General features: G+C 45.2%; 1 protein-coding gene across 2 annotated transcripts in view; it reads right to left on the reverse strand.

The window, feature by feature from the left end:
• Positions 1-27,780, reverse strand: part of Trappc9 (trafficking protein particle complex subunit 9) — a 432,805-nt gene that overhangs the window by 130,562 nt on the left and 274,463 nt on the right. For both annotated transcript variants that reach the window (XM_057792283.1, XM_057792282.1), the window contains one exon: positions 15,763-15,873. In XM_057792283.1, the coding sequence (XP_057648266.1) occupies positions 15,763-15,873 (111 nt within the window). The remainder of the gene's footprint in view (positions 1-15,762; positions 15,874-27,780) is intronic.

Consider the following 27,780-nt stretch of genomic DNA (forward strand, 5'->3'; position numbering starts at 1 on the left):
CTCTGGGCATGCTGCAATGGGCAACCCACATGTCTGCAGATGCGCACTCCTGTGGTCCTAAGATGAAGTGCTGAGACTCCAGACCAAACATGGGACCAGCAAAAGCAGAAGGAGCATGGCTGGCAGCTTCTGAAGTCTTAGCTTGAGGGTTATCAACTTCAGCCCAGGTGGCTTTAAACAATAGATAGCACATTAGCATGGCAAAAACTCAAGCTTTAAATCACTGTTATGGTACCAAGTGCCACCTCTTCTCTAAACCTCATCAGTCAGCTGCTCTGAGGTAGGGGTGTGAGGGGAGGGCAGGGTAGTTATCCATGCTCGGAAGATGAGAGCACCAAGTTGAGTGAGAGCAGGAGGCCAGCACAGACTTTTCTGTGTTTGAGCAGGATAGAGCCCTCCCTGGTGTCTCCAGGTTCTCCCTAGTACATCTAACACCCTATGCCTCTTAGCCATTGCTAGAAAAGAAAAGAAAAGAAAAGAAAAGAAAAGAAAAGAAAAGAAAAGAAAAGAAAAGAAAAGCATGTATACATATCATCTTATTGCCCCAGAGGTCTGTAAAGGAGCCAAAAAAGATGGTGTTTTTTCTGTACACTCTTGAGCAAAGATTTGCTTTCTTAGTTCTGCAGCTTCTAGAAGCCATCCATATTTTTGGGCTGAGGGTCCAATCACCATGTTTCTTCACGCCTGTTTCTCCACGTCCACCCTATGTCCTCTCTTCCCCTTATGAGGGCCACCGTGGTCAGTTTGGGCACACCTGGATAATCTATGGTTTCCACTGCATCTCAGCATCCTTCATCTGATCCATCTGCAAAATCCACTCTGCCACAGAAAGAGCATAGCCAAAGGCTCTGAGATGACAGTGTGTGCATCTAGGGAGTCAGTAGCGTTATTGTGCCTCCCACACTTGTTAGCCATTTGCCCCAACATCTGGAAATAAGGAAAGAGAAAAGAAGACACACATATATGACTGGCAAGAGCATGAGGGAAGAGTGACAAGGAAGGTGTCAGACATGGAGGACACAGAAGAAGGTACCATCTCTGGAGCCCAGCAAAGTCCTCAGTGGAAAGGCTATCTGGAGTAGAGCAGGACAGGCAGATGTGATACACTATACATACATGGTACATGGGACCAGTTCACACCTGACTCTACCACGACATCACAGAACCTGGTTCTTAATGTCTCTGTCTCTGTCTCTCTCTCTCTCTCTCTCACACACACACACACAGAGAGAGAGAGAGACAGAGAGAGACAGAGAGACAGAGAGACAGAGAGAGAGAGAGTGAGTGACAGAGAGAGAGAGACAGAGAGAGGGACAAAAAAACCTCAGAGAAAAACACGAGACAAAAAGAGAGCATGTGTCTTGGAGAAGACACAATAGTCCTGATTGAGGAACCCCCAAGCCCTGTTGCCATCAGCTCTTCCACCTTCCTCAAGGTCCTCACATCGAAGCAGCTCAGATTCCCTGTGATTGTGGGTTCCCTTAGTTTAGTGGACATCAGGGGCACATTTGAGAAACTTGTTAAAAATGTGCAGAACTGAATCTGCAAAAGGATGCATGGACGGTGTCTTAAGAAATGAAATCAAGCCAGAATAGGCACAACCTGGTGCACTCAGTAAACTTGAGGAGAAGCAATTTTTGATCTAGGCTACATTTTTAATTTCCTTAAAATACTAAACATTTCTATCAAGGGCCTCTGACCCCAGTTATTAATGCATGCTCTTGAGAAGATCAGTCAATGCAGGCAGGAAAAGAATTGCTGTACAAAGATGAACCAAACTGAGTTCATTTATCCCATGGAAAATGCTGACACAGACTCCGCAGGGCAGGGGACGTGCCAAGCTGTCCCTGGCTCCCTGGCTGTGTCAACTCTACATCATCCAGGCAGCTGCAACCCTCTGTTATCCTGGCCTGCGCTAATCCTTTAGCCCAGGGTCTACTTCTAGCTACCAGGAGAAAAGCATGGCTCCTTCAGGGGCCGACCTGAGATCCTAGCTTCAGTGTCATGCATGTTCAGACATGATTGTTCAACAGGGAGAGTAGTCACAACCTACTAGGATGTGCATTAATGGCCGGGTTCTCCTCTCAGAGGCATTAGCTCTCCACACTCAGTTCCCTTGAAAACTTGTCTTTGTCCAGGCAGATCCCAAGGACTTCGCAGTTTCGTGGCTTCCAGCCACCTCACTGGCACCCTCTGCACAGACTCCACCTGCATGCCTCTCTCAGGTAGGGGTAGAAGGAATCAGGGCACAGAGGTGCAGAACTGTAGCTGACAAGTTGCCCTGAGATGCCATGGAACAGAAAGAGCTGGACCAACAACAAAGAAAGGTTTGCAAGGCAAAGGCTTCACCCCTGGTCCTCAGGAGCCCACAGCTGACACAGTTCACTAACCTCTCCCCCTCAGACTGTCCATTAGCATTCATCAGCCTTGAACCCTGCTTCCCTGCTCCAGAGGCCTCCCAAACACTAAGAGCGAACACAAACAACACAATTACCTTTTAGTCACAGAGAGCAAGCTGTGCACTGCATGGGGAACAGGCTTGCAAGGGATGGCTAATGGGAGATAAAATAATATCCTTTAGTATAATCGCTGTTGCACAGCGAAGAAGCAAAGCAGGCTGATGCCTGGGAGCCTGCGCAGCATGCATTGCCATGTGCTTTGGAAGGGAGGAGCCCTGGGACCTGTCAGCTTTGAAGGAATGCCCCCATTCTACAGTGAACCCTTCCACACAGTCTAGAAGAGCATTCTGGCCAAGAGAGTCAAATACCTCCTCCCAGCCACTGCTCAGAGGTGAGGACTCAGGGACATAAAGAAGGAACCTGACTTGATCACCTCTCCTAGAGCAGTGGTTCTCAGCCTTCCTAATGCTGTGACCCTTTAATACAGTCCCCCATGTTGTGGTGACCCCCCAACTGTAAAATTATTCTGTTGCTACTTCATAACTGTAATTTTGCTACTGTTATTGAATTGTAATGTAAATACCTGATATGCAGGATAACTGATTGAGCAGTTAAGAACCACAGTCCTGGAGGATAGCTGGACACAGGCATTGCCATGTCTCGTAACCACAGAAAAGAGACTAGATACCACATGGTCTACAGTAAATGCTAGCTGGCCAGGTTTCTGGGGCATCATAGTGGGAAGCATGGGGTGCCTCTAGTGCCCTAACACCTCAGCTGACAGGAACAGAAATGTCACCCAGATACCCGAGCCCCCTTTACCTTCCCAATGAGGCCTGTCCTCTGTTCCCATTAGACACATTTGTTCCACAACGGTGAAGGATGTGGCGGGGGAGGGGGACAGCCAGCAATGGCTCCTGAAGAACAGCCTATTGTGCATGGTTGTTTGGCTTTTACTTTCTCAGCCTGTCTTTCTGGGTGACAGGGGGAGCAGGCCTAGCATAGGTTGGGTGTCTAAAATGTCAGTCCATTTCTGGTTCTATGATATCACCTTCTTAAGAGCAGACTGAGCTGGTTTTCTGCGCGAGCTATGGTTGGAGGAGTCTATGCGCTCAATAAAAATCTCATCAAGTGCCAAGCATCCTGCTTCCCCACCAAGCAGCAGTGTCGTGCTCACATGTTACAACAGTGTCCAAGGTTGTGTGTGATGTTCACAGCTCTACATGTGACACACTACTTAGCACACAATAATTGCTCTATGAAAGTCTCCCAACAGAAAGCAAGCAACACGGAGAAGAGTACACGGAGTGACATGGGAAAGGAAAGAACACACAGCCTTTAAAGAAGGCAGAAAAGTTAACTCTGGAGACCAGGCTATAAGAGACAAGGTAGAAGGCATGAGAGCCCCTATTATTCAGGGTCCCTTTGTTCAGAGTACCCACCTTTGCTCCTGACTTGTTTTAACCAGCTGACGAACCTGGTTGTTTCGGAAACCACTCTAGGCAGCTTGCTCAGGAACCCACATGGTCCTCCCCTTTCCCTGAATTAATGATGCAGACTCATGTTCCCTTCCATTCTACTCCCTTCCTATTGTACTGGGCACCAGACTAAGGCACCAGCAGAGATGCAGAACACGGGATCCCTATCAAAAGCATAAGGATAGTCAGAGGCCTAAGTCAAGATGAGGACAATGGGCTCCTGCCAAAGGCAGCTCTCAAGAAGACATGAATACTCCTAACACTGAAAAATCCCATATGACCTCTGCAGGAGGCCCAGGTAAGGTGCCACAAGAACACATGTCACAGGGAAGTGAGAATTTGAAGGCCCCTAAAGGTCCAGAAGGGAGGTGGGTAGGTCTGAGTAGGGAACTCCAGGGAGAAAGAATACCCTCCCCCAACACTACAGTACCACACTGCATCACGCAGCATGGCTTCTTCATTTTTCTCCTTCGCTATGGAACACTAACTAGAAACAGTGGAGGGAAAGAGGTAAGGGATGTGCACATTGGCTTTGCCTTTTATACACACAGCGGTTTCTGTGTATGCTCTGTTTAAATGTGATAGCCCAAGACATCCACTGCTTTTGCCACACGGCTGCCTGCTCGTCTTCTCAAGGTGAATCTGCTGCTCCCTAACAAGCTTTAAGTGCAGGCATGTCCAGGGTAGGGAGTAGCCTTGAAATCCAGCAGGACACGGCCAGGAGGACAGCAGGACTCAGCAGACATTTGCTAAATAACACGGACATCCAGTCACCTATGCTTTGAGCAGAGATGACCAAACCTCATCAGCTAGCGTTCCCTTTCTCCAGAATTGCCAACATGGGGGCATGCTCTAAGACAGACCCAAGGCAGGAAGTAACCACTGCTCATGGATGAGCTTCCAAACTCTAAACAGGCTCTGTGTCAGATGCGGAACCCCTACCCCATCAGTTCCGCAAGGTGTGTGCTGGCACATCCCCACACTTCACAGGTAGCACAGGTATCCAGGAGGTCGGAGCACAGTGTGCACAGGGGGCAGAGGACTACAGTCAGTGCTCGGGAGCTCTGGGCTCATCGCTCCTTCTGTGAGTCTTCAACAGAGATTATATCAGCAGCAGGGCTGCACTGGCGCAAACCATGAGCCAGGAAGAGGGACACTTCAGTGTGTATGTGCACGTGTGGTGTGTTTAAGTATACCTGCCTACCCCTGCACACATGTGCACAGCACATGCCCAATACAGCTACTGGCAGAGTGGAGACATTTCATTTGTGTTAGTTCCGAAAGTCTCCAAGAAGTTGCATTAACTCAGAAGACCTATTATCCATTGGAACCCGCCCAAGACAGAAACAGTAAAGCCAGCCACGTGCGAGGCGAGCTTATTTTGGCTTCGAGCTTGATGTTCTCAGTGCCAGCCAGCACTGGGGCAGGCCTGCCCCACAAATTTCCGTACTGGCCACTTGCTGAGTCCTTGGTACTCAGTACTTGGTACTAGGCCCAGGTTGGCCTGAGGCCTGCTCTACTGCTCAGCCACTCGGCTCAGGAAGGCAGAGAGGTGTCTAATAAGTGACCTCCCACTTAGCACGTGGGCCCATTTCCTGGTGACCACAGTTCCCAGGTTCATTGGTTGGTATGACTGATTCAGATCCATTGTATTCTCAATAGCTGTATACCCAGTGCCTAGCACAGGGCCTGGCTCCTGGTGGGACCCTGATTCACAAGGGAGCAAGTTCAACAGGACTCTCTGCAGGAGTGAATCAGTAGATGTAAACACAGACCTGCGTGCCAATGGGACCCGCACTTCACCTCACTGAGCCTCAGTTTCCTCAGGAGTCGACAGGGGTGTTGTAAAAAGGATCATGGAAGTCACAGGACTAACAAGCTATAAATGTGGATGTACCAAGTACCAAGGAGTCAGCAAGTGGCCAGTACAGAAAGTTGTGGAGCAGGTCTGCTCCCATGCTGGCAGGCAATGAGCACCAAGTTCTGGAAGCCAAAATAATCTCGCCTTGCACGTGGCTGGCTTCACTGCTTCTGTCTTGGGCAGGTTCCAGTGGCTAATAGGTCTTCTGAGTTAATACAACTTCTTGGAGACTTTCGGAACTAACACAAAGTAAATGACTCCATTATGTCAGCTTCATTTCGCTCTGGTTCTGTCACCAACAGTTCCAATAGGCAAGCACTTTGCTCTATGACATTGCCTTGTTAGCCAACTTCCCAGCCAGTTTGCAACTGTGAAGTATTTCTTTCATTATGTGAAAAATGTTGTGTAAGCCACCAGCCAAGGACACACACAGCGATTTTTTGGGGCCATAAACAGTCTGCTGACAAACCCCAGGATGTTTCCCAAGAGACCAGTTCCCCAGAGAACCAGGCAGAGGCTGGCTTCTGCTGGTGGACACAGGCAAGCTCACAACTAGTACTAACAAGTACAGCTTCAGCCCATTCCAACTGGAAGATTCCATCAGCATCCGTCCTCCCTTTCTTCCCTCTCCAGTAGACTGTAGGATTTGAGATCCGTTCCTGGTCTGAATGGCATTGGGAATGATGAGAAAAAAAAGATGCCCAGGTCTACATGCCACTGCCATCCATGTAGCTCGAAATTGGGATAAGCCCACAACTCCACACCAGGAACTGTGCTGCACAGCACACTGCATTCTAATGGCTTTGCCCAAACTTGACAGGAGCCCATGACGCCTATGAGCATACAGATCACACTCTCAGAGGGTGTCCCTGCTCTGAAGGATGCATAGGCTGCCTGCTGCAAACCAAAAAAACACATCCGTGTGAACAAAAGTGCCCTTTCCTCCAAGCCCCACACACCCAGACACGGCAGCAGAGCAAGATGATAGTGGGGGTACTACTGGCCGTGTAACCTACTCAGGACACAACCTGTGTGAGCACACACCATAGACTGGGCTATGCCTCAGCCCAGTGCAACTGAAGCTACTAATATTGTACGGAAGAAAGCTGTGTGAGGCGGAAACAGAAGCAGACGTGGCCAGGATGCTGACACCTCCCAGCAGTCATATAGGACCTATGAAAATATGACTGATGGAGCTGGGAGCTGCTATTCCCTTAGGGAGGAACAAAGAAAAAAGGAATGCCCAAGGAATAAGGGCCACAGCTGGCAAAGCTCCCAGCCATGGGATTGGCCTCCTCTATGGAAAACTCAAAAGAGACAAATAGGAAACATGCAGGTTAAAAATGGATTTGAGAGATGTCCGTTTCTTGAATTTTGATTTAAAGAAATGTCATAAAACACCACATTGAGACAACTGAAAATCTCAAGTGACAATGTATTCAATGATAATGAGGAAATATTCGTTTGAAAGCATGACACTGTACCCACTCAGGCTATGATTAAATACAAAAATGTTCACAGATCAAACAGGATGTAGGGAAGTGAGTGGAACAGAAATGACAAAAAGCACTGAGTTCCTCGCAGAAGCAGGTGAGCAGCACACAGTGGTCAAAGACAGGATGAACCATTGTGTACATACCTTGTGCACACATCTGAAGCCTCCACGGGGAAGATGGTTTTGTTGTTGTGGCTTTGACTTTCCTTGTGAGACAGGGCCTCCTATATCTCAGACTGGCCTCAGATTCAATATGGAGCTAACAATAGCCATGAACTTCTAATCTACCCACCTCTACCTTCTGAGTGTTGGGATTCCAAGTGTCTACTACCACTCGTGGTTCACGGTATATCAGGGATCCAACCCAGAGCACTGTGCTTGCTGTGGGAGCATTCTACCAATGGAGCTACAGCTCCACCTCCATGATAAAGCTTTTGAGGGTTAGAATACATGATGGTGGCTCGTATGCCAATGCTGTGTGGTGATCAGCAACCTCCTTTTATTTTGGCCCTTGCAGGAAGATGCTTGGCCCTGAGACAGGTACATTATTATGGCTGACTGGATGTTGAGGAGCTGAACAGCAAAAAGGCAGGATAGCCAAGGTCATGGCTAAGAACCACCCACATCCCTGGTTAATTGGGGGAGCACTTTCTTCCCCAAGAAAAGGCAAGGACATTTCCTAACCAATAGGCAGAGGCATCTGATAGTCCAGAGATGAGGGTGTGTTTCACTTGAGAGATCCCAGTCAGGTCAGGGCTGAGCAAGCAGTCAGATTCCAATCCCTAGGGAGAGAACCTGGCTTCCAGACCTACTGGAGTACTGTGGCTCCAGGAACGGTGGGCTTGGACATTCCCAGGATGAGCCCAGAATGTAAATAACAAAGATAACACCACACCAGGGCTACATTCCCTTTTTGCTACGTTATCTGCAGGTAAAATGCCACATGCTCCCCTTGAAGAGCTCCTGCCAAGTTTGGTTTGGCTTTACACATCAGACAGGAACAAGGGATAATGGTCTGGGAGCCAGAAAAAAGGAAAGACCATTGAGAAGGATCAGAGTTCAGCAGAACTGAGCTAGATCCACAGTTGCCAGCCACACCTGGTCCCAGCCCCTGTAGGGCCAGCTAGAGAATGGACAGTGTCCCTAGAAGGAGGGGCTGGAATATGGGTCCTCCCTTGACTACCGGGGGATGCTATGTCTGTGTGTGATTCCTACAGGAGCATCGCTCAAATGGGCCTCGTCCTCAGGCAAGATCCTTCCCATGCTTTCCTGTCTTCACCAACTGTGGTGGTTTGAAAGAAAATGGCCCCCAGAGGGAGTGGCACTATTAGGAGTTGAGGCCTTGTTGGAGGAAGTGTGTCACTGTGGGGTCAGCCTTTGAGGTCTCTTTTCTCAACCTTCACTCAGCGTGACAGTCAGTTAACTTCCTGTTGCCTCTGAGTCAAGATGTACACCTCTACCCCAGAACCACATCTTGCAGGCTGTCATGCTACCTCCTCACCACCATGCTCCCCGCCATGATGATAATGGACCAGACCTCTGGCACTATAAGCGAGCCATCCCCATGAAATGTTTTCTTTATAAAAATAGCTGTGGTCATGGTGTCTCTTCACAGGCCTAAGACTCCAACCCTTGTTTGGAGCGTCACTCTGTACCATTCCTGCGTGCCTGGACAATTCATCATGGCCTGTTGACTCGCTCTCAGCGCTGGACTTTACATTTCTTTTGGTAAAGAAACTGTGGTTTCTCATTCCCAGCATGAGAGGAAAGAACTTTTGGTCCCAATAAAAGGGAGCAGGAAGAGGCCTGGTAGATGAGGCCCTAATAACATCTACTGACTTAAGCAAAAGCTTGATCCTATGGTCTCCATAGAAGAGAAATGGATCTCCCAATAGGCCTTTATCAACCATGATGGGCTTGGGCTGTAGGCTGCTGTGGCAGCCTAGTGAAGGGGGTTCTGAAAATTAACCGCATCAGTTCCCACTCACTGAGCCCCTGCCATGGATAACATAGGGTGGGTGAGTTGCTGGGTGGGTGACACGGATTAGCTTCATTATCTAAAACAATCGGGGCAGAGAGGGAGAGGAGGAGACATAGGATGCCATGGATATTTTATGAAACTATCCTTGGGGCCTCAACAAAGCAGGGTGGCTTACTACCCCAAGTGATGAAGTCACATATGATAGAACCAGGCTGAAAATGCATGACACAGTCCAGACCCAGGCAACACATGCTCGGCACAGTGGTGAGCAGCTGAGAAGACATGAACATCTACATATAACCCTCCTTCCCATATCCACATGTGGAATGGAGACTTCAGGCACAGTCCCATGAAAGAAGCCACACAAGAAGCACAGAGGAAAGAGTCCAGAAGGAAAGTATTTGAGCCAGGACATCTGGGTTGCAAAGGTCTGCAGTGTAGAAATCCAATCATGCCATTGTATTGTTCTCTGCTTAGAGAAAAAGAAAACAATTGCCCCTGTCACCCAAGTCAGCAAATAGCTGTGTCTCCCAAGGCATTGGCCTCCTAATTCCATGGTTTGTAGAGGCTGAACTCTAACATTTCCACCTGAGCTTAGGGGTCCCCACTGTCTCTAGAGGGATATAGGTTTCCATCAGCAAAACCATCAGTGGCTAGCTGTCAGGACAACAGCCTGGGGTGACAGAGGGGATGCTGGGCAGGGGCCCAAGCTGGGCCCTTTGAAAGACTCACGATGGAAAACAGCCTCTCGCTATGCAACAGCACAATGAAGCTGGTATACACTGCCCCCTCTTATTTCTAGAAACTTCATCTCTGGAAAAATCTCCCATCCTCCTTTCAAATTGAAAAACTAAGAATGTAGAAAATAAAAACACCTCTCCTGTAACTCAGAAATATTGCAGAAGGGAATGCAGAGCCAAGGGGTCGAGAAAATGGTCAAATATTCAGGATAATACTAAACGAGAGCTTGCAGGAGAATGGGCACCACACGATAAAGTATTGCTTTGATGCTCATGGGTTTTTTTTGTTTTGTTTTGTTTTTTTTTTGGTTATTTTTTTTTTTGGAGCATTTTAAGGACCAAGAGTGAAGGAATAAGAAATAAAGGGTGGGGCTGATATAGGAGATCTGGGCAGTTCTAGGCTGAGGTAAACAGCATTCTGACACCCCAGTGTAACCCCAGGAGGCAGAACTGCCCAGAGGTTACAGTGTCAGTATCTGCATGGAGAAGAACCAGGTACCCAAGCTGTAACAACCTGTGGGACTCTGCAGAGCCTATAATCTATGTGGGAACACTAGCAAGACTGAGGACAGAGGGAGGGTGAGGCAAAGACCTGTATCTTGAAGCATGTAATGAGGTAATATCTATTATCATACATTATAAAGATATTTATGTATTAAAGAAGGTTCTTGTGAAATTTAATTTTAATGGTCTGATAATTAAACAAAAAAATCCACAATAATTATCATATCTCAATTTTATAGCATATTTGCTGATGGCAATGTTATATTTTTTTAAGAAAGATGATATTAATTCCTTAGTGGGAGTCCCTTCTCTTGTCTTTGGGTATCTCTTGAAGCTGAGTGGGGAGGGGTGCCCAGTGCTATGGGTGGCAGCCTGAGCTACTGTGTGCATCTCATGCCACAAGTCAGTAGATTAGGATAGATGCAGCCAATATCCTGACACCCCAGACAAGATCTGAGCCCAGCTGATAAACTGCGACACAGACTAGAGAACCTCAGCATGTGGGGGTAGAGACTGTGAGCAACAAGATGGGGTATTTGGCCAAGTCAAAAATTTTGGGGAGTTTGAACATAAAATTGAAAAGTAAATGTGGAGTGGAAGCTAGGATGATGCCATGGGAGGAATAAACACAGAAATTAACACAGTCCTGGAGACTGCAATAGCAATGCAGTGACCACAGCATGGAGTCTGGGAACAAGAACTGCGACCCAGCAGCATAAATCACCTTGGGCAAAAGTCAAATTACATGGCAGCCCTTCATGGCAGAATGAAGGCATCAGGCAGTCACTGAGACTCACAGGCTCAGAGATGAGTCACCGATGTCCAAAGAGGAGACTAGGAAAGTAGAACAATACTCTGTCCAACCACTTGACACAATGACCTCCTTTCATGGTCAGGTTAAGAAGACCTCTCTAAGCAGCAGAGTCGAGAGAGACATTTCTGAGTTTCCAACGCTCACACCCTCAGTTTATGAACAAGTATTTCACATTTTTCTCTGCATCGGAATGTGTGGCACACGCACTTCCACATCATGTTGGCTCTCCAGCCTGGGCCGTCCCCCTCAACCCCTGCCCTCTGGTCCTCACTAACATCTGCTCATCTGACATATTCTGCTATGAACTAAATGTGCACACCCTCCCAAATTCATAGATTGATCTCTTCACCTTGCCCCCAAAGTGACGAAATTAGCAAGTGGAGACTTTGGGAGGTGAGGAGGTCTTGAGAGGAGAGAGAGAGATCTCCTAAGTAAGACTGGTGGACTGATTTTAAAGGGGTCAAGAAAGACCCTCTCTCTCATCTCCATCACTGCGTGAAGCACAGGGAGAAGCTGTCTACAGACAAGAATATGGCCCTCATCAGATATTGGATAAGCTGGTGCTTCGATGCCCAGCTTCCAGCATCCAGAACCAAGAAACTCAAGCTAAATCTGCTGTGGTGCCATGAGAGTACCCCACCGGGTACTAAGATGGAAAATGGGCATTAAGAACAAGCAGCTACTTAACAAATACATACAATGGTGGAGGCAGCTTCGGGACGGAGGGCTGGCCTACACTAGTGGGGTTTTCTAGGTATGCCACCCAAAAAAAAGACTAACATGGCCCCCAAAGAACTCCCAAGGGCAGCTACTGTAGGGACAGGGGAGACAAGGGGAGAGCAAGAGTGAAAGTCCCAGTCTTCTCAGACAACAGAGCAGCAATGACAGAGGCATCATGCAACACTGTTCCGAAGAAGCCTCAGGCGAGTGGACACAGGGTAGACACGTAAGACCCACTGGGTGTGAGGTGGTGAAGAACATGGCCCTGCCATGGAGGTACAGCTTGTGAGTAGCAAGATAGGGTACCTGGCTGAGGAAAACACTTACTGGGATTTGAACATGAAATGTCTCCCATAGGTTCATGTGTGTGAACGTTCAGTCCCTCTCTGTTGTAGGTTATGGAACTGCCAGGTGCTAATGCCTCACTGAAGCAAGTGGGTCATTGTGGGAGGGCCTTGAGGTTTGGGAGCTAGCCTCATTTCTTGTCTGCTTCCTGACCATGAAGCGTATACAATCAGCTGTCTCAAGCTCCTGTCACCCCCGCTTTCCACATCATGATGAACTGTACACCTTCAAACTGTGAGCCAAAAAAGGCCTTCCTCCCTCAAATAGTTTCTCACCAGGTATTTGTTTCCAGTAACAAGAGAGTAAGGAATGCAACATCTAAGCAAGGTACAGCTGAGCTTCTGTTAGTCTCTTATGGTAAAATGGGAGAAGAGAAAAATGATTTAAAGACACAGCTCCTCCTTGGAGCACACGAAGGGACCCTGGCCGGCTAGACACGCCACCATTCTCCATTTGTTCTCCCCAGCTCAGTGTGGGCCATAACTTATTGTTCTGCCCTTCATGGAATGGTGTAGGGCTCACCACACAGTCTCTTCTCAAAGTGTCAATACTTGTTTCTTGTGAATGAATAAAACAAGGTACGAGTTAACACTCAGAGATGAGAACTTAGGCAAAAAGCTGCACGAAGAAGAAGCCCAAAGCATAAAAACCAAACTGCAATTATCTATGGCTCGAGTCATCAATATCACATAGCCCGCGTTGCCAAGAATGATTCACATCTTCGCCACAGGACACGCTTAGCGATTTATAATTTCTTAAAATTGTTTTATACTGGTGTCACAAAAAGACCAGATTTATCTTCTCTCAGATCATGGGCTACATGAAAACAGACCAAGCGACAGAACAGATGGCAGACGTTTCGCCACACAATTGAGGGGGGAGGTAGTAGGCAGCACCCACGCTTTCAGAAATGTTCAGCCTCCTTCCTCCCTGGGAGCTGTAGAAAGGGCATTTGCTCAGCTTCTGGCATAGGCAGGAAGAGTGCAGAGGCCCCAGCACACCCAGGTGGCAAGTCCCATCCAAGGGAGGACAAGGTGATCCTAGGAGCATTTCAGGCTCCTCTCACAGGAAGGTCAGCAATGGCCCCAAGCCTTGGCTCTCTAGCCTCCAAACTGTAACCCAAGCTGCCCTGCGAGGGGGCTTCAGGGCCTAACGTACATTCATACATGCCATTAACAATCACATTAAATATGAATTGCCAGGAGCCACTGCACAGGGAGGAATTAGCATAGAAATGAAGATGGTGGCATATTTACACAATGAAATATTAATAGCAGTCAAAATGAAAGGACTGGGCTTATATTTAGCTGCAAAGTACAATGCTTATTTAAGTTTCAAAGGGACATACATGACAGGCAAATACTTATAGGATTTAAAAATAAATTCTCAAAATGATTCTTGGTTGTGGGGATACACATATACACAGCAAGAGAGGAGAAATGCAGACATGAATGGCACTACCACCTTCAAAGAGTCACCCTGAGGAGGAAGAGAAGGATGGGGTGTTGCTTAATTGTTTTTTCCATAGCTTACTTATTCCAACATTTCCTTTTGAGATTTTTTTTTCAAACACAAAGCTTGAAGTGAGCAGAACTTCAGTTTGGTTCATCACTATCCACCCTGCTGGCCTCAGAGCATCCATTAACTCCAGTGATTTGCCGTGCAAGGCAGACTGCTGCTGGAGTCACGCCCCAAGCCCAGGCTCCTTTGCATGTTGACTTTTAACCAGGGCTCATCACTGGTTTCCATGCATTCTTCTAAGGCACAGTTGACACACTCTGATCTCAGGTAACTCTACGCTGCGTTTTAAAGGATGTAGATGTTCGTGTAACCCAACCCCCACTGAGTTACCCTATCAGATTAGCACACAGAAAATTACCTTCCTCCCTATCGGATCAAGCCTGGTCCTGACCTCGCCAGGGGAAACCCACGTTGAGACTCTCCTAACTGGAGACTGCTTTTATTCGCTCTAGAGCTTCATAGGAACGGCGCCATCACACAACAGGCCCCACGAATGAGGCTGCTTTCGTGCCCCATCAAACTCTTGAGCGTTCTGTGGCTCTGTTGCAGGGTGCACCTCCCCTTGTAGAAAACACGGCCAACTTTACCCACCGAGCCATCTTTCCGGCCCCTTAACTTAGTTGGCCAGCTATCGCTTTGCATATGTATGCATGTGGCAAGTGTGCATGCATGTCCGCATGCGTGTGGGTGCACACACGTGGGGGCGGCGGCTCAAGGTTAATGTCTGGTGCTTTCTTCAATCAGTCGGCATCTTACATATTGAAACCAAGCCTCCTGCTGAACCTAAAGTCCATATTATCAGCTGACGGACTAGGTAGCTCAGCAGGAATGTAGAGGGGTCAGGCTCTACTTCCTGCATACTGGAATTACAGGCGGGCTGTTAAACGCACCCAGGTTTTACATAAGTTCTGGGCATCTGAGCCCCAGTCCTCACACATGCTGTGGTGGTTTGAAAGAAAATGGCTCCCATAGGGAGCAGCACTGTTAGGAGGTGTGGCTTTATTGGAGTGGGTATGGCCCTGTTGGAGGAAGTGTGTCACGGTGAGGGGCAGGCTTTGAGTACTCCTATGCTTAAGCTACATCCAGTGTGGCACACAGTTGCTTCTGTTGCCTATGGGGTCAAGACATAGAACTCTCAGTTCTTTCTCCAGCACCATGTCTGCCTGCATGCTGCCTCAAAGACAATGGACCAAACCTCTGAAACTGCAAGCCAGGTCCAATTAAATGTTTTCCTTTATAAGAATTTACATGGTCATAGTGTCTCTTCACAGCAATAGAAACCCTAACTAAGAGAGAAGGCTGAGCCATCGCCTCTGCCCCACACCCTGAATATTTTTTTTTAATAACTAATGTTGGAACAGCAGGGCCAAGGGCAAGTGTATGTTTGGCATTAAAAGGGAGTGTTGTGACTTTGTCCCCAGTGGCTGGGGTTCCAGGCACTTTGTCTCCTCCCCAGCGCTCCCTCTGTGTCTTTTCCAACCCCCTGTCCTGATAAATGTCCAGCAGCTTCTCCCTGTGACGTTCGCATTTGCATTTCCCTGCTAATAAGACAATGTCAGCCACTGGGGACGGGGGACGGGGTGGGGGTGGGGGGTGAGGGGAATTTGCTCTTTAAAATAAGACAGAGCCAGGAATATGTAAACAAATCTAGAGCAAACATGGGGGGATATTTAGTTCTAAGACACGGGCCTGCTGATTTATTGTTGCTGAACCTGGGGCCTCATACATCTTTCTACTGAAAAATAAAAATACCATTCCATCTACCCATGGAACTAGAAGGCATAGCCTCTTGATGTAGGGGGAGGTCTAGAAGAGAGTAAGGAGGGGGGCTCTACATTGCCCAAGCATTACCAAGCTCTGCCCAACTGGGTCCTGGCCTTACTCTGCCTCTGCAGGACACTTACCGCTGGCATTCACTGGCATGCAAAACGAGCTCAGAGTTGTTCCTGGCACAGACTGTCAGCTCGTGCTCTGTGGAATTGAAGACGTCCAGGAGCAGGTGGCACTGTCGGGTGCTGTGTGGAGAGACAGAGGGAAGTTCAGAACCCTCCAATAGCAAAGAGAACCAACCGAGCCCTTTCTTCCTATATCCTTCGGATCCTGGAACTTCCCATTATCTGAAGATGTGTAGAGATGTGGTTTACAATAATGCCAAGGCCTCTGGGCATGTGCTTAGAACTTTGTCAAATCCTTTATGAATCAAATGACCTTGGAAAGTAGCTCAATTCTCCAAGCCTTAGCCAGTGGTGAGCAACTGGCCCATAAGACCATCTATACATATGGCATACAGTGTCACTAAATAGACCATCTAAACATATGGCATACAGTGTACTAAATAGAGGCTATCTCCAAATGAGGAAGTCTTGAGACTGAGCAAAAGCTGGGTGTTGGAATGTGAAGAACTGGGCCCCATGTGTTTGTGCTGACTTCTCTGTAAGCTTCATTCTCTGGGACTCCAAATTATTCCTCTTTAGAGCTGGGGCACTTGAAGCCTCCCCTCCCTTTGCTTCCTGAAGGGTAGGAAGTAGAGTTCTCAACTTCCAAAGGCTCTTTGTAGCAAGGGACACTACCAATGGCAGCATCCCAACCCCCAAGGCTTCTCAGACCCCAAGTGACAAAGCCTAGAGGAGGAGGAGAAGAAGGAAGAGGAGGAGGCTTCTTGCCTGTGGCCTCCCTGGCTTCCCTTCCTTCCTCTTTGGAATGAGAGGGAGACTTTGAATCTCAGTTACCATTCAGAGATGAGAACCAAACCGTAGGCCATGAATGGCAGAGCCAGGGCCGGAAGGAGCTGGAAAATCAGGCACCTCCTATAGCAGCAATGCGCCACCCCCACTGCCTCCTCCCTGTGGACTTATTAGCTACACAGCTACAATACTTAAGAAGTACCAATAACCCATGCTCCACTGGTGTTGATCACTACAGTTCTGTTTCCATTACAGTTGAATGCTTGCCTAGAACTAGCACAGCTTCCCAAAAACCAGGTGCAACGGTAAGCACATGACAGGAAATCGATGCTTGCTGGCTGATCTAAAAGAGATGGCCATGACCACGACAAGAGCAGAGTCACAGGGCAGCTGTGATGGCCTTGAGGAAAAAGATGAATCGTTTGTCTTGGAAGGGAGAGAGAGACAGGGACAAAGAGCTGCTCTCAGGGTCATCTCTGGCTCTGTGTGGAATTGAAACCTTCTAAGAGACATCTGACTTCTCTGGTGTGTCCCCAAGCAGGAGGCAGGGCTATGCTGGCTATCTGGAAAGCCAAGCCAAAGGAAAAGAGAGGGCTGTAGGAGTTTGCCTCAGTGCCCTGGCACTTTGGGAGAACAGTACAGGGGAGAGGACCTAGAAAGAGGGTAGGGGAGAGGAGGGTAGGGAGAGGACCACTGGGGTGATGGCTGAGACTCCAGACTGAGCTCAAGATGGTTTACCTTCACGGTTGGTAGGTGCCATTGATCACGCCTGTCCTCTGCTCCCTGGGGACAGAGGGAATGTGTCTAGGGTTCACACACACAGAAGCAGACACTGTCCAGAGGCCAGGGGGTATCACAAAGCAATCTTGCCAAGCACATTAGGTTTCTCCAGGGAGCGATGCAGAGGCACAGTGTCACTATCTCTGGTACACACAGCATGAAAGTAGCATCAGAGGCTTTCAAAAGATATCCTCCTGTTGGCTGATGCTGGGGCTTGGGAGCAAGGATATCTTCCCCAGGGGCGTTGGAATTTGGAGCATGCTCAGTTCTGACAGCTGCCTAGAAGCAGCCTCTTCCCTGAGCTCCTAGGCAAAAGAGACGCCAGGAATGAAGATCAGACCTGCCTTTCTCATAACTTCATTAAATCTTTAATCACAGCAAAATCTTTCATCATAAAACATTAATGGGAGGGGGTAAGGCCATTTATTTAAAGCCTAGAAGGCTGTTTTCACTTGTAGAGCCCAGTACCGGAGAAGCTGCCTAGGAATGTGGCACAGATACACTATGCGTTGCTGTGCTCCCTGTTCTGAGCCACTGTCTATGTGGGGCATCTAAGCTACTGTTTCTATTGCTTCTGTCGATACGATGATATATCAGTGGATCTTTGTTTTCTATCTGTTACTCATAAATTAACTCCCGTCCCAGTCTGTGGTAGCATTTTGTGCCCACCGCAATCCCATTTACTCATGTGTCTTTCCATGTCCCTGTGGCTGGTTTTCTTTATGAGTTGTTGGAACACACAATTTACTTTTTTCATTCTTTCTCAAGTCTTGAGTTTTGTTTGCTCTTCTGGATTCACCTTTCTGAAGATGAGGGGTTGCCTAAGAAATGATCCCTGAAGAAGCGGAGTCAGAGCACACTTGTGAGGGCAGATAAACTTGCACCGAAAGTGGTAGACTTAGGTCTATGGCCAATGGGGAAGAGGAAGCTGCCAGAGGCCACATGTTCCCCGATTTATCAGTTGATTCTTCTAACAGACATGTGAGTCTCCCCTGCCTGTAAGCTACACACAGTTGAGAAAGGGAGATGAGAAAGAAAGACAGGGTCTCAGCTTTCTTGAGAATTGAACTGGGAAGAGAGTACAGGAAAAGGGGTTTAAAAAATTAAAACAATCTTTTCCATAAAGTTAAAAGCAACAGATGCAAAAAAAATTGCAGGTTAAAGGCTCACCTTATTGGTAATATTTGTGTGTATTAACTGAAGATAGTAATTGATGGAGGAAGGTCATTGGTTAAAAAATAAACTGCTTGGCCCTCATAGGTTAGAACATAGGTGGGTGGAGTAAACAGAACAGAATGCTGGGAGGAAGAGGAAGTGAGTTCAGATGCAGGGCAGCTCCTCTCAGAGCCAGACACCATGCCACTACTCCTCTCCAGGGCAGATGCCATGAAGCTCCGACCCAGGATGGACGTAGGCTAGAATCTTCCCGGTAAGCGCACCTTGGGGTGCTACACACATTATTAGAAATGGGCTAGTCCAGGTGCAAGAGTTAGCCGAGAAGAGGCCAGATATAATGGGCCAAGCAGTGTTTAAAAGAATACAGTTTGTGAGTTGTTATTTCAGGGCATAAGCTAGCCAGGCGACCAGGAGCTGGGGCAGCAGGAACACAGCCCGCAGGTCCCACTACAAGTAATAAGGAGAGATATTTAAGAATACAGATTTATAAATGCAATGCAGCACAGAAATCATTTATGAATAAATGTAAAAAATGTGTGTAAGACATCCATGTAACCTATTTTAATTTTTTACAGAAAAGTTAGTAAAGCAGTCAAATAAATAAAGAGGTATTTTATGCTTGAGGAAAAGAAGTCACAAATCTCCAAATCTATATAAATTCAATGAACCTTAATTAAAAGAGGGACAACACAGTTTTAGTAAATTCTATGTGCTATTCTGAATTATGTTTTTTAAAAAGCGTCAAGAACATGCAGAATAATGATGATGAGGATGTTGGAAAGATCTAGCCAGCTAGACATGAAGAAATCGTCCAAAGCAAAAACAATAGAAGACAGCCCAGAACATGTCCCAGCGCTGGGGACCGAAGGTCTGACCAGGAGGTGATACTCTCTAGGAGAAAAAATCCAAGAAACTTCTGGGACAGCTGGTTATATGCACAGAAAACCATATCCCTAGCTTAGAACATGACCTTAAATAGCTATGTGTGGTGTGGCCATTTCCTCAGAATTCAAACATTTACGCAGATATGTAGGAAGTGATCCAACCTACAAATCTTAGGATACTCAAATAGAGGTAAAAAAGAAAACACAAACTGAGGGAATTCTGGATATGGAAGAGTCTGGGTAACAAACAGGAACTATAGAAACAAGTATAACCAACAGAATACAAGAGATAGGTGCTAAAGATATTATAGAGGAAATAGACTCATTGGTCAAAGAAAACATTAAATCCAACAAATTCTGGGATACCATGAAAAGACCAAACCTAAGAATAAGAGGGATAGAAGAAGACGTTCAGCTCAAAGGCAAAGAAAATATATTCAACAAAAGCATAGAAGAAAACTTTTCCAACCTATGGAAGGATATCCCTATGAAGATAAAAGAAGCTTACAGAACGCCAAATAGACTGCATCAAAAAGCAAAAAACAACAACAGAAAAGTCCCCTCACCATATAATAATCAAAACACAAAACATACAGAATAAAGAAAGAATATTGAGAGCTGCAAAGGAACTGTCAAGTAACATATGAAGGCAGACCTATCAGAATTACACCCCACTTCTCAATGGAAACCATAAAGCCAGAAGGTCCTGAGCAGATGTGCTGCAGACACTAAGAGACCACGGATGCAAGCCCAGACTAATATATCCAGCGAAGCTTTCAATCACCGTCGATGGAAAAAACAAGATATTCCATGACAAAAAAAAAAAAAAAAAAAAAAAGATTTAACCAATATATATCCACAAACCCAGCCCTACAGAAAGTACTAGAAGGAAAACCCCAACTCAAGGAAGCTAATTGCACCCACAATAACACAGGCAACTGAAAACCTTTCACCAGCATAACCCAAAGAAGGGAAACACACAAACCCTACTACCAAAAAATAAGTGGAATTAACAACCACTGGTCATTAATATCTCTTAATATCAATGAACTCAATTCACCTATAAAAAGACACAGGCTAAGAGAATGGATATGAAAACAGGATCCAGCCTTCTGTTGTATATAAGAAACACACCTCAACCTCAAAGACAGATACTACCTCAGAGTAAAGGGTTGGAAAAAGGTTTTCCAATCAAATGGACCTAAGAAACAAGCGGGTATAATATCCTAATATCTAACAAAAGAGATTTCAAACTAAAATCAATCAGAAGAGATAGAAAAGGACATATTATACTCATAAGAGGATCAATCTATCAAGATGTAGTCTCAATCCTGAACATCTATGCCCCAATACAAGAGCATCCACATATTAAAAAAAAAAAAAAAAAAACACTTTACTAAATGCTGCGGGAGGACCTTCCGCTCCTTCAGCCAATAGTCACTGAAGTACGAGCTCATTGTGCTAAAGGAGCAGAAGAATGGCACCCATGTGGATTACTGCATCCACAAAAAGCCTGAGAAAGCTTAGGAAAGCATTTCAGTTTTCAGTCATAACAGGAAAAAAAGCTATGCTGTTTTAAAATACCGGCTTTCTGGGCCATCCTGCCAGGGAAAACTCTAACTCTTTCAAGCAGGCGGTCCAGACTATGAAGCTATGGACACAATCAATGTTGCAGCTTGCTTCCTACCAAGGACCCTTAAACTCCATAGGAGCTTTTGAGTGTTGATTATGCTTGCTGGCAAGGACCTTGAAATGCCATAGAGTTGTGGCAAAAAACTTCTCCATATTCCTTAGCAAATTAAAGACCCATGTGATCAGAAAAAGAGAGATATACAGTAAAGAGAGATTCAAAGAGGAAGAAAACCTCTAAATCATTTACATTGTGTTAAAAATATATACAGGCTAAAGGTTAAAGGTCTCAGAGTTAGAAAGAAAGAAAGAAAGAAAGAAAGAAAGAAAGAAAGAAAGAAAGAAAGAAAGAAAGAAAGAGTAGCCTGGGAGGCAAAGACAGACGGATCTCTGTGAGTTCAAAGATAGCCTGGTTTACAGAGGGAGTTCCAGGACAAAGATATACAGAGAACCTGTCTCAAAAAGGCAAAAGTTAAAAGTAAAAATAAAAGAAATAGAGGTCAAAATAAAGCCATGTAAAGATGGAAAATACACAGAGAATCTTGATACTGTATGCTATTATGCTCTCTTTGAATTGTTTGAATGCTGAGGAAGGAGCAACAGCTGCTAAAAGATATTTGCTTATAAATGCTGCAGATAGGTATTTGAAAATACCTTGGCTTCAAAATTGAAATCAAAAGGTATGTTACTTTGGAGAAGAAATTTTGCTTTTGTTTCCACAGAAAATGAGAGGCTGTGGATTTATTCAGAGTTAAGAAAAATCATCTTTGATCAAGGAAGACCACCTGAGAAGTCTCCAGCAGAAACAGATGGCCCAGATGTCTGAGTTCCTCATCCAGAACAGGTTCAAGACTGCTGCCTGAAATGATAAAGACTCACTGGATACTTCAGTCAGGACTTGATCACAATTCTAAATTTTCTTTAGGTCCCCATAAGATTATCAGCGCCCCCAACCAGCAGGAAGAAGCCTGAAATACTACGCCCACATTCCCAAAAAATGGACTATGGATATTTTCCTTTTTTTTTTTTTTTTTTAAAGATGTTGAAGTGGTGTGGGAGAATTGTCTGTAATCTGTCAATCTTGTTATAAATAAACACTGATTGGCCAGGCAGGAAAACCAGACAGGAAGTAGAAATGATGTAATGAGAGCAGGAGAATTCTAGGAAGGAGGAAGTTGATTCCTCCCACTCCTGCCCAGATCACCAAAGCAGCAGGATGTGATCTGCCCCACTGAAAAAAAGGTACTGAGCCACATGGCTAACACAGATCAGAAAAATGGGTTAATCAAGATGTGAGAGCCAGTGAGAAGCTAGAGCTAATGGGCCAATCAACTTTATAATTTATGGAGACCTATGTGTGATTTTCTTTGGGGCTAAACAGTTGTGGGGTACCGGGCAGGACAGAAAACACAAACAAGCCAGGCCCGTTCATGTTACAATTAAAACTTAAATCACACATTAAACTCCACACACTAATAGTAGGAGACTTCAACACTTCACTCTCACCAATGAACAGGTCAACCAGACAGAAACTTAACAGAGAAATAACTGATGTCATGAATCAAATGGACTTAACAGACATCTAGAGAACATTCCAATCAAACACAAAAGAATATACCTTTTCCTCAGCACCTCATGAAACCTTTTCTAAAATTGACCACATACTCAGTAACAAAGCAAACTTCCACAGATATAAAAATGGAGTAACCCCCCGTGTCTTATCAGATCACCATGGATTAAAGTTAGAATTTAACAACAATATTATTCTCAGAAAGCCTACAAACTCATAAAATTGAACAGGAACTACTGAACTACCCTAAATCAAAGAAGAAATAAAGAAAGAAATTAAAGATTTCCTTGAATTCAATGAAAATGAAGGCACAACGTATCTAAACCTATATGACACTATGAAAGCAGTGCTGAGAGGAAAGTTCATAGCACTAGTGCCCACATAAAGAAAATGGAGAAAGCTGAACAGCACACCTGAAGGATCTAGAACAAAAATAAGCAAACTCACCCAGGAGGAGTAGAAGACAGGAACTAATCAAATTGAGGGCTATTCAACAAAATAGAAACAAAGAAAACAATACAAAGAATCAATGAAACAAAAAGCTGCTTCTTTGAGAAAAATCAACAAGATAGACAAATCCTTATCCAAACTAATCAAAAGGCAGAGAGAGAACATCCAAATTAACAAAATCAGAAACAAAAAGGGGGGTATAACAACAAACACTGAGGAAATTCAGAGAATCATTACGAGTAAAAAAAAAAAAAAAAACTGTACTCCACAAAATTGGAAAAGGTAAAAGAAATGGACAATTTTCTAGATAGATACCATATGCCAAAATCAAATCAAGACCAGGTGAACAATTTAAATATACCTATTAACTGCAAGTAAATAGAAGCTGTCATCAAAAACCTCCTAACCAAAAAACCCCAGGGCCGTATGGTTTTAGTGCAGAATTCTACCAGAACGTCAAAGAAGAGCTAATACCTATACTCCTCAAAGTATTCCACATAACAGAAACAGAAGGAACAGTGTCAAACTCTTTTTATGAGGCTACAGTTACCCTGATACCAAAACCACACAAAGACTCAACCAAGAAAGATAATTACAGACCAATCTCACTCATGAACATGGATGCAAAAATATTCAATAAAATACTGGCAAACCAGATCCAGGAACACATCAAAAAAAATCATTCTCCATGATCAACACAGCTTCATCCCAGAGATTCCAGGCTGGTTCAACATATGAAAATCTATCAATGTAATCCATCATATAAATAAACTGAAAGAAAAAAAACCATATGATCATTTCATTAGATGCTGAAAAAGCATTTGACAAAATCCAACACCCCTTCATGATAAAGGTCTTGGAGAGATCAGGGATACAAGGAACATATCTAAATATAATAAAAGCAATATACAGCAAGCCAACAGCCAGCATCAAATTAAATGGAAAGAAACTCAAGCGATTCCACTAAAATCAGGAACAAGACAAGGATATCCACTCTCTCCATATCTCTTCAACATAGTTCTTGAAGTTCTGGTCATAGCAGTAAGACAACAAAAGGAGAGCAAGGGGATTCAAATTGGAAAAGAAGAAGTCAAACTTTTGTTATTTGCAGATTATATATATATATGAACCCAAAAACTCTACTAGAGACCTCCTACAGCTGATAAAATACCTTCAGTGATGTAGCAGGATACAATACAAGATCAACTCAAAAAAATCAGTAGTCCTCCTATATACACATGATAAAGAAGCTGAGAAGGAAATTAGAGAAACATCACCTTTCACAATAGCCACAAATAACATAAAATATCTTGGAGTAACACTAACCAAAGAAGTGAAAGACCTATTTGCAAGAACTTTAAGTCTTTGAAGAAAGAAACTGAAGAAGATACCAGAAAATGAAAGATCTCCCATGCTCTTGGATTGGGAGGATCAACATAGAAAAAAATGGCAATTCTCCCAAAAGCAATCTACAGATTCAATGCAATCTCCATCAAAATCCCAACAAAATTCTTCTCAGACCTTGAAAGAACAATAATTAACTTCATATGGAAAAACAAAAAGTCCAGGATAGCCAAAACAATCCTGATAATAAAGAAACCCCAGAAAGCTACCAGATGCCCAAGGCCTCTCTCTCCCCAAGGTTGTCAGTCAGTAAACAAATCCTGAGAGGCAAGACTCTCCAGTCTGAGCTGTGCTGGAAGCTCTATGGACACAGCTTCCATGAGCTGCCCCTCTCATGGGGTAGGATTTTCGGTGATACTGCTGTTCTTGGGTCTCTGGTGTTCCTCCTGTAAGAAATCCCATTCCCTGAGCTAGACCTGAGCAGAACATTTCTTTGTTCTGTCATCAATGCCTGTCACTGTCTATAGGGAATAGATGTTTGCAACTGTGCAGAAAGTCATGCACCACAACCTCAAATTTATTTAAAAATTAAAATGTTTTAAAACAAGTGAACAGCTTTGTGAGAAGTGAGATATTTCACAAATGAGTTAGAACATATAAAATATAAAAGAAAGCGTATTTGGCTGTGTTAAAGTTAAGAACTTTGGTATGAATGGAAATGATTAAAAACCTAAGACAATCTCCTTGTGGAAAGGTATTGTCAATATATTAAACTGACAATGAACCAGAATTCTTATTTCATGGAGAATTTCCATAAATCAATAAATAAATGACTCAGTAAGAAATCAAGGAAAGGGTGGGAAGCAACAGTCGAAACTGGAGGAAATCCAACGGGCAGTAAACAGACACTCTATCAAGCTGGCAGCCAAAGCAAGAAATCAAACCCTAAGACACCATTTCCCACTCAACTTAATGGAAACACTTGGAAAGTGGTCCAGGACCAAGAGTTGGCCGAGATGTACATCAGCAAAAAGTAGGGTGTAAATAAAATGGTACAATTTCCTTAATAAAAAAAAAAAAGGCAGAAGGATGGAAGAAGAAAGAGAGACAGGGAAGAAAAAAAAAGGAAGGTGGGGGTTACCTCGCTGAGCAATATCTAAACACACTTAGACATAACAATTCCATGTCAATGTGATTAACTCAGAGGGCTCCCACAAAGACACGCTCAAAAGCATCCACTGCAATGTGGTTGATAAAAGCCAAAGGCTCCTTTTAACAAGGGGAGACTCAACAGGAGAGAGGATGGAACAGAATGGCGGGGGGGGGGGGGACGGGGGGGGCGGGGATCAGAACCTGTGCAGAGTAGAAAATGAGCTCACAGGTACAGGCTGCCTCGTCCTGGGGTGGTGGTTTGAATGAGAAAGGCCCCTATAGGCTCAATATTTGAATGTTTGAACCCCAGTTGGTAAGACTTTGGGAAGAATTTGGAGTGAAGCTTTGTTTGAGGAGGTGTGTCACAGAGGCTTTGAGGTTTCAAAAGCCCATACCATTCCTAGTTAGCTCCTGCTTGTGGATCAAGATGTGAGCTCTCAGTTACTGCTCCAGGGCCATGCTGATCACAGACACTAACCCCCTGGAACTGTAAGCTGCAAATAAACCCTTCTAAAAGTTGCCTTGGTCTTATTACAGCAATAGAAAAGTAACTACAACACACGGTTACATCCTATGCTAATGATGCCAGGAAAGCAAGCTGCAGGAGAAAGCACATGCACTAGACATGGGTGGCAACGCCTAAAGGTTGTTTTCAAAACTCTATTCTGTTAATAAACATTAGTCTGTATTAGTTTTCCTTACAAAAGAACATAGATGGAGATTTCACAGTATAGCTTTCTGTCTTTAAATTTAAATATAAATAAATATAGCAAAATGTTAAAATTGGACTGACGTCCCCTTCATCCATCTATTTCCGTTAAAACATTTAGAAGTATGTGAAAGTCCTTTAGAATGCTGTCTGAGCCTAGGGGCTCCCCCAGAAGGAGAGCCTGAGAAAAGAGCACATAGGGAGCTGGGGCTCAAGGAAGAGAGGACAGGAGAAGGGCAGAGTGCAGACAGAGTGGAGAGAAGAGGCTGGGCCATAAAAGGTTTTGTGGGCAACTTACTGAGCTGGCCACCCTGAGGTAGCCGGGGCTCCATTTCCTGCGTCCTTCTGGGACCCTTGCAGAGACTTCAAAACTGAGCACCTCCGTCACAGCAGACAGTTCATTTTCCCACTGGATCGTGGTCTCACTGGACAAGTTTTCCCCTGAAGGATCTGGTCTCACACTTCACTGAGTTAAAACCACTGTGCAGGGAGTACCTGAAGTCACCCAATCCTGCAGCCTTGGCAAGGCATTTAGAATATTCCAGAAAGCAAGAGATGCTGAACACTGCTGAGGCAAGGTGCTCTCCAGTTACACCTGCATTAATCTGGTTACTATGGCAACAGCTAGTGTAAAAAGTAGGCTATGAAATGCAGCAGGCCATGAGACTCCTATAATACAAATAGTTTTCAGAAATTAAATGCATCTACTGAAAACATCAATAGGGGTTTCAAAAAAAAACCTTCAGGTTTGATGGCAGTGGAGGTTCTCACTAAAGAAAGGATGTTTGATTTGGGACTCTGATAATAAGAAAGCAATGAAGGTCTGGGAGGAGAGCCTCCCAAAGAGAATGTGCAATTAATGCAAAAATCTTGAGACAGTGTGATCACAGAACAGAACAAGCAGAGAAGAGATCGGCATAAGATTAATGACGGAGGGAAGGTCATAAGAAAATACTGATTTTGTTCTAAGCATGACAGGAAGCTATTTTGAGAGTCTGAAGCAGATGAGTGGTGTGGACCGTTTTATGCAGGGCAGAAGGAAAAGGATGAGTTCCAGGGCTGGAAAGGATGAAATAGGCACAGGGTACCTTGTCTCTCCCACCGTCTGTAACCAAATCCATCCCAAAGTCACAGGTAGGGTGGATAGAGTCAAAGACCCAAAAAGTTCTAAACCTGAGAAGACAAAGTTCTGACCTGGGAGTGAGTTGCACTTTCCTTCACGGCCCTGCCCTGACCCAAAAGGCAGCTTAGAGCTCAGAAGGCTGAGATGATCTGTCCCCGGAGTGTGCTGGGATCTCACAGGTGTATGCACAACAGGAAGAAGCACAGAAGCTTCGTCCCTAGCCTGACCAGCGGGGAGTGTTCCATTCCTTTTGCTATTTTCCAGTCCAGCCTGGGGGTGGCACCATACACAGACAGCGCTGTCAAAGCGCCAACTGCAGAGGTGAACACCAACCACTCTCTGGTCCAGGAGTCTAGGTCCTACAGATCTATCACACCCGGCTTGCTCTCTGTTCTTCTGACCAATCAGTCACACAAGACAC

This window comes from Chionomys nivalis, chromosome 17 (genome assembly GCF_950005125.1).
Source record: "Chionomys nivalis chromosome 17, mChiNiv1.1, whole genome shotgun sequence".
Lineage (NCBI taxonomy): Eukaryota > Metazoa > Chordata > Mammalia > Rodentia > Cricetidae > Chionomys > Chionomys nivalis.